The sequence below is a fragment of the Ceratotherium simum genome, chromosome 1, assembly GCF_057802395.1.
Source record: "Ceratotherium simum simum isolate JZ-2026a chromosome 1, ASM5780239v1, whole genome shotgun sequence".
Taxonomy (NCBI): Eukaryota; Metazoa; Chordata; class Mammalia; order Perissodactyla; family Rhinocerotidae; genus Ceratotherium; species Ceratotherium simum.
This window is the reverse complement of record NC_141900.1, coordinates 32,453,267-32,467,344: the sequence shown is the minus strand read 5'-3', so window position 1 is coordinate 32,467,344 and position 14,078 is coordinate 32,453,267. Positions and strand designations below refer to the sequence as shown.

The window sequence follows — 14,078 nt, the reverse complement described above, 5'->3', positions numbered from 1 at the left end:
TAATTTGCATTTCCTAATGGCAAATGATGTTGAGCATCTTTTTATATACTTATCTGCCGTCTATATTTCCTCTTCAGTGAAATGTCTCTTCATTTTGCCCATTTTCTAATTGGATTTTTTTTAATGTTGAGTTTTGACAGACTTTTATATATCCTAGTTATTAGTCCTTTGTCAGATATGTAGTTTGCAAATATTTCCTCCCAGTTTGTAGCTTGTTTTTTCATCCTTTTAACAGGGTCTTTTGCAGAGCCAAAGAATTTTGATGAGGTCCAATTCATCAATTTTCCTTCTACAGATTGTGCTTTTGGTGTCAAGTCTAAGAACTGTTTATTTAGCCCTATATCCTGAAGATTTTCCCCATTGTTTTTTTCCTAAAAGTTTTATGGTTTTACATTTTACATATAAGTCTGTGCTCCATTTTGAGTTAATTTTGGTATAAGGTTTTCTTTAATGTTTCGTTTTTACTCCTTTGGAGAAGACATGTACTCTCCAGTTTCCATGGTCCCCAGCACTCCCTATTACCTCATTATAACTGCTATGACTGTAGCCAAAGTGCAGTGAAGTCAGGATGGACTTGAAAAATATCTAAGGTGAGAGTTTAGTGAAACAATTTTCTTCAGTGACTGGTAAACACAAGTAGTCCTGGAAAGATGACTTGAGATCCCTAATACTGATGGGAATCATTCATCTTGTGGCACTCATTTTCATCTGAGGTTCCACTGGATTAAAGTGAAGTAGAGCTTAATTATTTTTACTGTTATATTCAGCTATAATTAGAAATCACACTCACTCACAAATAAAACTTAAAACCCTCCATGTTGGTTAGCCTTACCAACCCTTAACACATAGTCATTGTCTTCAAACAAGTATTGGATTTGACTGTGAGTAGAAAAAGTGTAAAGCTTCAGCTTTTAATTCGACTGACGTTGGACTTTAGGATATTAATTCACATGATGTACATTGAATTCAGTTCACTGCAAACTGAACCAACTGAATTTGTACTTTTATTCATTCTATGCATTTTTGGCTTAGAATCTTCTCTCAATATCCAGTTTCCCAACTTCTCTGCAAAGGTATCTTTCCTTCATTTATCTCCCCTTTCTTCTCCTTCTCCCTCATTATCTGCACAACTTCTATTTCCCTCTTCTGATCTTTCTTAGCATGTTGTGTATACTACTCATTTGGTACTTACTTGACCTTATATTGAGTGCTATGTGTTTTTTTCTCGTTAGATTATAAATTCCTTCAGGGTAGGAACGAAGCCAAGTTTATTTTTATGCTTCCCATAGTTCTTGGCATAACAGGTACTCAGTAAATATTTAAGTGAATGAATGAGTTTAAAAGAGAATAAACTAGGCTCCATGTGGGTCCTATGAATATTTCAAATTAAAAATTATTTAAAAACCTTGAAAACATTAACATTTAACCTTTTTAGGACTCCAGTGACATGAGACCAATTGACATTATGATAATGGTAGGAATTTGAGAATTTGTTGCAGAATACCATTAAGAACTAAAGTCACTAGTTTTCTAGTTTGATTTTGAAAATGAACATTCTGTTAAATGGAAATAACATTAAATGGACAACTACATGGTTGTTATAGAAACTTTATTGATTCTAAGTGTTTTTTCCTTATAAGTAGAACTGTCAAATATTTAGAAGTAAAAGTTTCTCAATATACCATTTGTAATTTTTCTGGGTTAAAAACTTTATTAATGGCTACTTTGCAGAAATATGAAACAAGAGTGGGCGATAAGGGGACTCAGCTTTCAGGAGGTCAAAAACAGAGGATTGCTATTGCCCGAGCCCTCATCAGACAGCCTCAAATCCTACTGTTGGATGAAGCTACCTCAGCTCTGGATACTGAAAGTGAAAAGGTGTGGCCTCCCAACTCACGTCCCATTTAATCTGTAAAACAGAAGTCTTTTGTGCTGTCAACCATGAAAAAAAAAATGTCAACACAGAAAAACAAGTTAACAGAAATTTAGACAGTGGTTATTTTGAGGTAGAATATTTTATTCCTTTCATTATTTTCCAGATTTTCTAAAACGACCACATATTACTTTTATAGACACAAAAAAAGTAAAGCATTCAAAATAAAAAGCTGCATAAATCACATTTTCAGCACATTAACTCTAATGGAAAAACTGAAAAATAAAACAATAAAAGGGAACTAGTTAAAATATCATATTGTGACTAGTTAGAAAATTTAAATACTTGTAAAATATCATACTGTGACTAGAGATTTTAAATACTTGTAAAGATTATTTACAGTGTGAGAATCCATTTTTATTATAATTAAAAAGAACATAAGTATATGTAATGTTGATTATGTAAATACATGCATAGAGCCAGAGCTTCAAAGAGATGAGAAAAGAAATGAAAGGTAAATTTTTTTCTTGGATAGTAAAATCATTAAATTTCCTTTAATGTTAAAACTTATTTATACAATTTGTAAGATAAGGCTTCTGTTCTGATTTAACAATAGATAGTCCAAGAAGCCCTAGACAAAGCCAGAGAAGGCCGCACCTGCATTGTGATTGCTCACCGCCTGTCCACCATCCAGAACGCAGACTTAATTGTGGTGATTCAGAATGGCAGAGTCAAGGAGCACGGCACACACCAACAGCTGCTGGTGCAGAAAGGTGTCTATTTTACCATGGTCAGCGTTCAGGCTGGGACACAGAACTTATGAACTCTTGTTGTAGTATATCTTAAAAATAAATTCAAATCATTCTACAACTTTTCCTGACTTGTAAAACAAGTTTCTAAGTTATCATAAATATAGGTATATCTTATTCCAGATCAATTTAGAGCATCCAATTTGGGATTTGATATTATAGCATTTGACGTTTAGGAGTTACAAGTGACACCTGTCTTGATGAAGAATGAAAACAGCCTAGCTCTTCCTGAGTTAGAAACAGAGAAGGAACCAAGTTCAGGTATTTAAGCAGTAGAATTAGTAGAAGTCACAGATATAGGGAAAATTCTTATGGTCCTGAATAGTTGTGTAGATAACAGGATGGTTTGGGAAAATTTTTCCAAGAACAAAGGAAAAATAAATTGTTCAAATTCTTTCCCTTGGTAAGTTTCCAAATTATTCTATTGGGGAATTGAAGTATTTTAAAATGAATATATTCCCAGCTTTATCATTAAAGTCCAAAAGAAAATGAAATTGTCCTTAGATAAGCTATGAAGGCACATATTCCATAAAGCAACAAAGAAGCATATCGTTAAGTATTACTTTTTAAAAATGTTTAAAACTCATTAATAAAAGTTGTACATATTATCTCTTCGTGCAATCTGAAATATTGGAAATATCAACAATAAAATGCTGAGTTTTCATAGCAACTGTATTACTTTTTACCAATAATTCTAATTTTCCCAGAATATTAATCCACTTCTCCAACAAGAAGGAAGTATGTTTAGAGAACAAAAAGAAATATTCTAGGCAACCCTTGGAAGCTAACCACACTGAAATGGTTTTCCCATAATTTTCTATTATTTGTTTTCTCGAGAATTTACTGCAGCAATATCAATTCTCATTGCTGTGCCAGGTTGTTTAGGTCTGTAAACTATCCAAACCAACTTCTTCTGTCTGTACTAAACCAAACATTACCAAAAAATTTTTCGAATGTGACCATGTGTATCAGCGGACTGAATTTCAGATTAACCAAGAAAAGAGTAGGGCAAGGGGCACATGACCCCAGTGACTCAAAGTTAAGAGAATTCAACCTACTCCTGTTTAATCATTCCAAAGCCTGCCTGATATGGCTCATGGGACATCTCACCTGGAAAGTCTCAGTACATCTTGGTTGAGGCCCAGGAATATCTTTGTAAAAAGCATTCCAGGTGATTTTTCAACCTCAGGCAGGTTAGAGAAACGTGTTAAAGCATGAATGGGAAGAGATTTCTTTGCAGGTGATCAGTTTTTAAAGTATCCAAATCTTCAGACATTATTTAAAACCAACCAACCAATTCTGAATGCCCTGGCAATCTAGTCTACAAAATTGTACAAGTGAGGAAAAGGGCCCATAGTTCAGAGTTCATCTTCCTGTTCTATAGTAACTGTTAAGGATCTATCAAATGCCATAGAAGCCAACTCTGAATGTTTTCAAAGAAATAATAATGATAATAAACCAGTCTTATCAAATTTAGAACATGAGAATGTAAAGAAAAAAGGGATATATACAACCAATACACTAAATATACTATAATCTTTACATAGTAGATTGCTACAAAAATGGCCCCAATATATCATGCCCTTTTGTACCTGCTCATTTACATTTACAAAATGACTTTGCTGTTCCTCTTATTAAAAAATGAGACTTTCCCCCCTCTCCTTGAACATGGACTGTTCTTGTAACTTGTTTTAATCCATAAAATGCAAAAGAAGTGACATCATGTGACTTCAGAGCATAGGTCACAACAGACCTTGCAACTTCTACCTTTCCTTCTTGGAACACTCCCCCTGCCAAGTATGGAAGTCCAGGCTAGAATACTGAACGCTCAAAGACCACATGGAGAGAGAGTCTCCCACCAAGTCCCCAGACAGTGGGTGAGGCCATCTTAGACTGTGCAGCCTCAGTCCAGCAGCCTGGTGATTGCAGCTGCATAAAATAACTCAGGCAAGACCAGCAGAAGAACCATTCGTCTGGGCACAATCAACTCACACAATCTGGAGAAATTATCAATTGTAAGACAGTAAGTTTTGGGTGATTTATTACACAATAATACATAACTGAGATCAGAAAGTATAAGGTCAAACCGGAAGGAATCGCTTATTCAAACGCAAAACAAGCAGCTATATGATTGAGAGTTTTATTTTCAGAGACAGAAACTACAAAACTGAATAGAGAAGAGGAAAAAAACTGTAAAATCCTGAGACTCTGATTCAGCATTTAATCCTTTTAAAGTCACTAACTCAACTAATTTTAAATATAAGTGCTTTCATTTTATATTCACAAAACTAATTACAACAATATACTATAATGAATTTTGTTAGGTTTTTTTGTGTCAGAGGATGTAAACCTCCCTCCTACAATCTAATGCTTCTGTCTGTCCAACAGAAACTATTTTTTTTAGATCATCATTAAATTGTAGTGGTCTTTCCCATCAAATGTAGTAGGCTTATATCCCTGTGGTGAATATGGAAGGCATTGATTTCAGAGAAATTAGCATCCAATCATGTATTTCATACCCTTTGGCAACTAGAAAATGTTAAAGTGCTTAGAAGACTCTACAATGATGTTCAGAGAGAGGATTTATAAACTATACATGTACCAAAGAAAATATTTAAAAGTTAGAGTAAGACTTGCATTGTTAAAATTTGTAGATTTGCACTGTTGAGACTTATCTTAAATATTGCATAGTTCTATATTCACTATATCATAATTTTCATTGCTGTTGCATCAGAGGAAGCTTAAAAATATTTCTACTTTCCATGTCAGAATAAATTTAGAGAGCATGATTCTACTAATTTCTTCATTTAACAAGTTTCCTTCAAGTCAACATTTCTTCGTTATCTCACCGTACAACCCACTCCCAGCACCCAGTTTAATAATACACTTTGGTAAGTGCTTAATAAATGATTAGTCTCTAAAGATGAGCAGTGTTCACCAGCTGAATCATATCATGGAAAGCATGAAAAACCTGCTGTATTAGCTTTTCTGCATCAGTCTCTGGACATGATTTCCAAGCTGAACAGGCCACAACAAACCTGCGAAGCACAAATAATAAATGATTAAATACTATGCAAAAATCACAACACAAAAAAGCCCCAAATGGTAATGGTGGATACAGCTCTGACCTTTATTCCAACTGGCTAGTCATAGATGAAATATGAATTCTTGATGACATTAGGTAAATGTCACCTGACACAATTGAAGATAAAGCCATGTTTATACAACATGATTAATGATCACTAGTCATTTTCCAGTGACACTGTGCAAATAATTCTCAAATATTTAGTGACATCTAAATATATTTCTCTGCAAAGATTAACAATTCCTATTTAAGTATTAAAATTTTTAAAAATTCAGTTATCTTTCTAAATTATAAAAAGAAATAACCTTTCCTACATGCACAATTCACAAAAGAATGTACAAAGATATCAATAAACAAAAAAATGTTTTGCTTCATAAGTAAAGAAAGAATTCAAATGTTATTTTTGCCTATAAAATTGGTAAAGAATGTTTTATAGCCTAGAGTTGGAAATGATGTGATAAAATGAGGAAGGATATATTATAATATTATATGTTATTTGTAATGATGAAAAACCGGAAATAGTAGGGAAGTGGTTAGATAAATTACGGAAATATCTAAGACTAGACAGTATTCAACCATCAAAATATCTCAAAGCATATTTAATGGCATTGGGAATTGCTTGAAATAATATTGTGAGAATTAAATTCACAAAAAAGACACTAAATTATTTACAATATGATCTAAATTTATAAAAATTTTACACACACAGAATCTATATACATTATAGATTAGAAACATAACACTCTTGTGTCTTAAAATGGAAATGTAGATAACTTTGTTCTTATATTTTTCCTTATTTTACAAGTTTTTTATAATGAGCATGTAGTACATTTAAAATGCTATTTCAAAAATAAAATAAACCAATTTTCTTTCAGTCATACAATTCTCAAGTTTAACAGTGAATGAAAAAATCCCTTCCAGATAATTTCTATGTATTTCATTTGAAAACTGTTTTGGGTGTGTTCATAGTAATGACTCATAAATGTATACCTCTAGTCCTGACCTCTTTTCTGAGCTCAATACTCATATATTCAACTGCCTACTGACATATCCTCTCATATATAAATAGAAACATCATAAATCCTTGAATTAGCAGAAATCTCCAAGTCAATATGTACAAAACAAAATTCTTCATTCTGCCCCCAAACCCATTTCTCCCCTAATTTTCTCCATCCCAGTAAATGCCTCCATCCAAATTAGCAATCCCTCAATCAGTAAGTCCTACTGGTTTTACCTCCAAAATATATCTCAAATCCCTCCACTTTTCTTCACCTTCATGAACAACTGTTTTGTTCAACTTATTCATGCTTCCTGACTGATTTCCCTCATCTCATTCTTGCCCATATTACTGTCCACCTAATTTATATTCCATATAGCAGCCAATAGTCCTCTTTACATGTAAATAAAACATGTAACTCTCATGCTTAAAACTGGTGAAATGCTTCCCATTATTCTTAGGAGAAAATCCAAACTCCTTACCATGTTACAAGGCCCTACATCAACTGAACACCCCAACCAAATCTGTGTCCTCAGGAGTATCATTTTTAAAGCTCTCCAGGTGATTCTAATGTGCGCTCTGGGTTGAGAACACTGCCCTTCAAGATTTAGCTCCTGTCTACCTCTCTTCAACTTCTTCTTCCACCACCCTGCCACTCAATTGCTAATTTATAGCCATACTGCCTCTTTCCATTCCTTATAAATGCCAAGGTTTTTTCTATCCCAGGACCTGTTCAACAACAAAGTCACTGTGCAACATATTTATGAGGCATTGTTACAGACCTGGGGATTCAACAAACAAATCAAAAACCTTGTACTTGCGGGCTTATATTCTAGGAAGGGAAGACAGATAACAGACAAATAAATGTACATACATACTGGGTAGATATAAGTGTTATAAAGAAAATGCAGCAGGTGTGTGTGGGAAAGGGGAGAAGTGCTATTTTAGATGATCAGGGAAGGCCTCTCAGGTAAGAGCAAATTTTTAACAAATATCTGTATGAAGTAAGGGAGTGATTCTTGCATATATTTCGAGGAAGAAAGTACTAGGCAGAGGAAATCATAACTATGAATGCCATGAGGAGGGACCTTGCTTGGTATGTTTAAGGTACAAGAAGGACAGTGTGGCTGCAGTAGAGTGAAACAGTAGGAGAGTTGTAGAAGATAAGGTCAGAGAGGTAACTGAAAGCTAGGACATGTACAGTCTCACGGAAGGACTTTGGATTTTACTGTGAGTGAAATGAGAAGCCCTCAGAGGATTCTGAGTACAAGAATGAAATGACTTGAGTTACATTTTTTTTTTTTTGTGAGGAAGATCGGCCCTGAGCTAACATCTGCCAATCCTCCTCTTTTTGCTGAGGAAGACTGGCCCTGGGCTAACATCCGTGCCCATCTTCCTCTACTTTATATGGGACGCCGCCACAGCATGGCCTGACAAGCGTGCGTCAGTGTGCACGCGGGATCTGAACCGGCGAACCCCGGGCCGCTGCAGCAGAGCGTGCGCACTTAACCGTTTGTGCCACCAGGCCAGCCCCTTGAGTTACATTTTTAAAAGGACTATCAGGGCTGCTGTGCAGAGAATGGTCTGCAGGGCAGGAATGGTGGAAGCAAGAAGACGACACAGGAACCTGTTGCAATAACCTAAGTGGGAGAAGATAGTGGCTCAGCTTGGGTGGTAGCACTGGGAATAGTAAGCAGTGATCAGATTCTGGAGAGCTGTTTTCTTGGCTATTCACGCGAGTAATTCCTTCTCATCCTTAACATCTCAGCTTAGTTGTCACTCCTCAGAGACCTTCCTTGACCACACTTTATAAAGCCATGCTCCATCTCCCCACCAGTTGTCTCTATTACCACATCAACTTGTTTATTTCCTTCACAGCATCCATCACTATTTGAAGTTATCTTGCTTATTTGTTGGCTTTTGTCTCTCTTTCCCAAACAGAAAATAAAGTCTATCAGATGGTGGATCTTGTCTGTCTTGTGTCCTTAGCACCTAAAATAGTACCCGGCACACTACAAGTTCTCACTAAATATTTTCTGAATGAGTGAATGGACGTTCTGCCCCAGGATCATTAAAAATATATTTTTCTTAAGTCAGTGAGCTCAGGTATATCTGGCCTGAACTCTTATTACTGCACACAATACAGGATCCACTACTTGTCGGGGGATATGTTAGAATGCTTACTTATTCTCTGTGTCTGATGATTTTAGACCTCTGACCCTTTATTATGAAAAAAGATGATAAGATCTGTGTTTAACCTTTGTCATTCAACCTTTAATTTGTAAATTAATGTACACAAACTGAATACTATGGGAATACATAATGTAAGGACTTAGACGCCAACAAATACAAGCACCACTAACAGACTATGCACAAATCACACTTGACATGGAGGCAGATGATAAAATTTTGAAAAAATAACACTGAGTGTAAACTCTTTAAAAAAGGAAAAGTATTAAAAAATGTATAAGAGTGCAACTATGACATACAACTATCTACTGGGGCTTTGGGGAAAAAAAAAGGAGGAGGATTGGCAATAGATGTTAGCTCAGAGCCAGTCTTCCTCACCAAAAAAAAAAAGAGGAGGATTAGCATGGATGTTAGCTCAGGGCTGATCTTCCTCACAAAAAAAAAAAAAATGTATTAGAAACTGAAATATGCCATACATATTATCATTCAAATTTTTCCCATTCCATCAGAAGTGCCTCCAATCCTGCCCTCTTCTTATTCACATAGTGCTAAATGTGGCCATGTCATTTTTTTATAAAGCCTCCCATGCTTTGAAAGACCGCTATAAAGAGACTGCCCGACTGTGAATGAGGACCTTCTAAGCCTTTCTATCAATTCCATATTACCTTGTTCTCCACCTCTCTTTTTCCTACCAGGTTTTAATATTTCCTTTCTCCCTCTTTCCACAAACATAAGTCGAACTTGATACAACCCAAATGAAATGCATCTGAATTGGTAAAACATTCTTTTTTTGAATATAAATTAATTTACCTAGTCTCTTATCTTAGTCTTATTAGTATTGTCTATGACTATGTGAAACACCACATATTTACAAGGCAGTCAAATTTTATCTGAACTTACCATAAAATACCTTGGGTGGAACAAATATGTTAATATGTATACTGATTTTTGAGGATGATGATGACGATCACCAAGTCAAACTTAAACAGTGTTCTACACAAAACGGCTAAAGGAATAATATGACAAGTGTCTCAAAAGCAGGACAGAGAAACATAAATACACATTAAATGCCTAAGTGGTAAAAATAATTAACTATGCAGCAAGTGAAGATGACACAATCAGAATCACAGCAGAGGAAAGACATTCAAACAACAAGTGATAGCTTTCTTACTCTATAGCACAGTAAGAATAACAAGAACAGCTTCACCTGTCATCTCTGATGTGGTAGAAAAATCCATAGCCATCGTGTACCATGGGAACCACCACTCCCTGGACTCTTAAATAACCAACCAGACTTGTTGAGAGGACAAAGTTTCCACCTCCTCCACTGTGTGCCATAAAGAAAGAATATTTTACTAGGCTTACAGAAGCTTATATTGCTTTTGAAGAGCTTTTAACATTCAGAAAAAAAGAAACTGCTTGATGAAGTTATAAAACAGTCTATTATATCACCTTTTGGAGAAAAGTGGGTCCGTAAAGAGTTCTGGAACAGGGAGACCTTCCTCTTTTGCTATGAGTGAAAGCCCTAAAAGATGACGGTCAAATCCTACAATGAAACCCCAAATCTGAAGTTAGAAAAAATTTTTCAACATATGAGAATTTTTTTAAAAAGTTAGAATAATTCTAATATAAGTACCTTTTCCAATTGAACAGTCTTTCATCATTTTATCATGCTTTGCAAAAGCTTGTAACATCTTTTGCTGCTGCTCAAGACGCTGTGTTAAAAATCAAGAGACATTTTAATAACAAACTGTACAGAAACCAAACAAAAAAAGACTTCAGCTCAATGTAATTAGGATTTGGGTAATTTGGGAGAGAAAAGAAGATTTCTAAGAAGACCTTGAGACACATGCTTCTGCGTCTTTTCCTTACTTCTAGTATTGCCTTTTCCTTCCTATATGTCCTGCATCTTGATTATTTCTTTCCCAGAACAGGAAAATAGGAACTTCTTGGCAGCATGGAAGTGATATTAACAAGTATATAGAGAGAAGCAACTAGGATTTCAAAACTAAAGCATAGTTGTACAAAAATGGTAATCAAGCAGTTCCTTGAAATTAAAATAAATTAACATATACATAACTATGGCTAGCAAAACTAAAGAAACATATGCAATACCAAAATAGCAGTGGGAAGGAACTACCCTGTTGTCTAAATGCTTCAAAAAAGTAAAACAAAACATATAAAATTTTTCTGGTTCTAATACATGAAAACAAAAATCCGTGATTTCAAAAACGTTCAAACACATCAAGAAAAGCTTCCTTTTGACTGCACTTTGGGAGCCTGTATTTTACTGGTGTTACTCTAAAAGTCGATCAACAGTAGTGAAATACTCAAGGTACTGAGGATATTTTGCTTAGGAAATGACACAAATGGGCTTCGTCCCAGGTCTTCCCTATTTCTTATTCTTTCCAAGTATATACTTCACTGGCAACTGAGCAAATGTTTTGAAAGCTTCAGGAAAAAATGTCTGAAAGTATTTTACTGATCCAGGGGAACTGAGGTAAAGAAGTTAGTTATTCAAGCGCCAAGCTTCCTTTAGAACAATTAAACAAATTCTGTGAATCTTTTCATTTCAAATACTCACACTGGTAGAAGGATCCTGCATGGATTGGCACCACCTGACTGCTTCTACGGTACATGAACGCACAGTCTCTGTACGGCCATGATAAAAATATCTTGTCATAGCTGTTTCATAGCAGCAACCAGGGCTACAAGCAAAAAATGAAAATAAGAGAATGAAAATGCTCTGATGTTATTACAAAGAAGAGTTTACCTAATAAAGCTGGCTTTGGTCAGAGACTAAGTTCTACAATATAGACCAAAGTTGAGACTTTCAATAACAAAGAGGCTATTTTCAATATCAAAGAACAAAAAATACTCTGGTATACAGAGCCTCGTATAATATGGAATCTTTCACAGGCTTGGCTGCTGTCAGGTTATTTACACAGGAGTCTGTGGTAGGTGGCCTCTGAGATGCCCCCAGTCATCCCTGCCTCCTGCTATTTATGCCCTGGTATAACCCCTCACATTGAGTGTGGGACAGACTTAGCGACTTGGTTCTAAAGAAAAGAATATGACAGGGGCCGGCCCCAGGGCATAGCGGTTAAGTGCACGCCCTCCACTGCTGGTGGCCTGGGTTTGGATCCCGGGCGCACACCGATGCACCACTTGTCAGGCCATGCTGTGGCAGCGTCCCATATAAAGTGGAGGAAGATAGGCACAGATGTTAGCCCAGGGCCAGTCTTCCTCAGCAAAAAAAGGAGGATTGGCATGGATGTTAGCTCAGGGCTGATCTTCCTCACACACAAAAAAAAATAAAGAAAAAAAATAAAGAAAAGAATATGACAAAAGTGATAGGATGTCACTTCTGAAATTAGGTTATAGAGAGAGCTCTCTTGCTCTCTCACTTCCTTACTCTGAGGAAAGCCAGCTGCGAAGCTGGGAGCTGCCCTGTAGAGAGGCCTAGGTGGCAAGAAACTGAAGAGGGCATCTGGACAACAGCTTGGGAGGAACTAAATCCTACTGATGACCATGTGAGTGAGCCTGGAAGTATATCCTCCCTCAGGAGCGCCTTCAGATGAGAACACAGCCCTGGCTGACACCCTGACTACAACCTCACAAAAGACCTGAAATCAGAGGCACCCAGCTAAGCTGCACCTGGATTCCTAGTCAACAGAATATGTGAGATGACAAATGTGTGTTGTTTTAAGCCACTAATTTTGGGGGTAATTTGTTACACAGCAATAGATAATACAGAGTCCTTGCCCTTGAGTTCCTTCATGTAGAATATGAACGACTGCAGAAGTCATTCTACAATGGGAATTTAAGAAGTTCCCCAGAGTGATGACTGTTTTCCTGAGTTGGAGAATGATATAATAATTTTAGATATAAAGCTCTTTTACTTTCCTGGTGGTTGGACTTTAGAGTTAAAGAGATCAAATTGAGTGAGAGTAAAAGGTCTGAATGTGGCCACTAAGAGGGCTCAAACAGAATTTTTGAGCCTCTTCTGTTTGATGTTTCTGTGAGGCTGTCTCCCTGAGCTAAAACTGTATCCTTTCAAAGTATGAAGGAGAAAATATGAATAAAAATTTTAAACACCATTAAATTAACATTCTTTTAAAAAAATAGGTTAAGGGCCGGCCTCGTGGCTTAGCGGTTAAGTGCGCGCGCTCTGCTGCTGGCAGCCCGGGTTTGATCCCGGGCGCGCACTGACGCACCGCTTCTCCGGCCATGCTGAGGCCGCGTCCCACATACAGCAACTAGAAGGATGTGCAGCTATGACATACAACTATCTACGGGGGCTTTGGGGGAAAAAATAAATAAATAAAAAATTTAAAAGATAGGTTAAAAATAAAAGCAGCAAGAATGAATGACAAAATATCACTACTCTGCAACCTCTAATGAAATAATTGATCTTGGTAATGATCATCAATGACTATTAAAACCATTAGGTGAAAAACTCAGGGAGGAAACTTTATAATGGATCTAGGCTGACAACTGAACCCACTCTCAATCAGAAAGGGATAAAATAGAAAACAAGTAACATTAACTATTTAATTTATTGTTGTAAAAAATAATAAAAATAACTGATTATTATTCTCAAGTCTCTGGATCTAACCACCAGTTTATAGGAAATATGAGAGAAGAAGCAACATGTTTAACAGTTTTTTTTTTTTACTTAAAAGGCAAATGCATAAAACAATATAAATTTATGTTAATGGGCACACAATGTATCAAGATGTAATCTGTAACAATAACAAAATAGAGGGCAGTACAGAGATATATAGAAGCAGAGTGTATACTACTGAAACTAAGCTGATATTATTCAAACTAGGTTGTTATAAAGTTAAGATGTTAATTGTAACCTCTAAGGTAACATGAAGAACATAAACAGAAAAAATAAAGAGAAAAAACAGAAGGGAATCAAAATGGTACACTACAAAAAACCTACTAAATACCAAAAAAGGCAGTAATGGAGAAATGAGGAACAAAAAACATATAACACCTACAAAACACAGCTAAATGGCAGAAGTAAATTCCCCCTTATCAGTAATGATTTTAAATGTAAATAGATTAAACTCTCCAATCAAAGGCAGAGATTGGCAGAATGGATAAAAAAAATTG

At 35.9% G+C, this 14,078-nt stretch overlaps 2 protein-coding genes across 6 annotated transcripts in view; one reads left to right on the top strand and one right to left on the bottom strand.

The window, feature by feature from the left end:
* The window catches only part of LOC101390666 (phosphatidylcholine translocator ABCB4), a 66,506-nt gene extending 63,166 nt beyond the window's left edge, over nucleotides 1-3,340 (top strand). Inside the window, exons 26-27 of the mRNA XM_004431305.2 lie at nucleotides 1,732-1,878; nucleotides 2,490-3,340. Of these exons, the coding sequence (XP_004431362.1) occupies nucleotides 1,732-1,878; nucleotides 2,490-2,696 (354 nt within the window). The 3' untranslated portion in view covers nucleotides 2,697-3,340. The remainder of the gene's footprint in view (nucleotides 1-1,731; nucleotides 1,879-2,489) is intronic.
* An 898-nt stretch (nucleotides 3,341-4,238) lies between these two features.
* CROT (carnitine O-octanoyltransferase) overlaps nucleotides 4,239-14,078 on the bottom strand; it is a 56,457-nt gene continuing 46,617 nt past the window's right edge. For 4 of the 5 annotated variants that reach the window (XM_087446538.1, XM_004431303.3, XM_087446582.1 and 1 more), the window contains 5 exons: nucleotides 11,539-11,662; nucleotides 10,591-10,669; nucleotides 10,407-10,500; nucleotides 10,162-10,281; nucleotides 4,239-5,720 (listed from right to left, as the gene is read on the bottom strand). In XM_087446538.1, the coding sequence (XP_087302664.1) occupies nucleotides 5,600-5,720; nucleotides 10,162-10,281; nucleotides 10,407-10,500; nucleotides 10,591-10,669; nucleotides 11,539-11,662 (538 nt within the window). In that variant the 3' untranslated portion in view covers nucleotides 4,239-5,599. The remainder of the gene's footprint in view (nucleotides 5,721-10,161; nucleotides 10,282-10,406; nucleotides 10,501-10,590; nucleotides 10,670-11,538; nucleotides 11,663-14,078) is intronic. The other variant, XM_087446781.1, reaches the window with a different exon arrangement.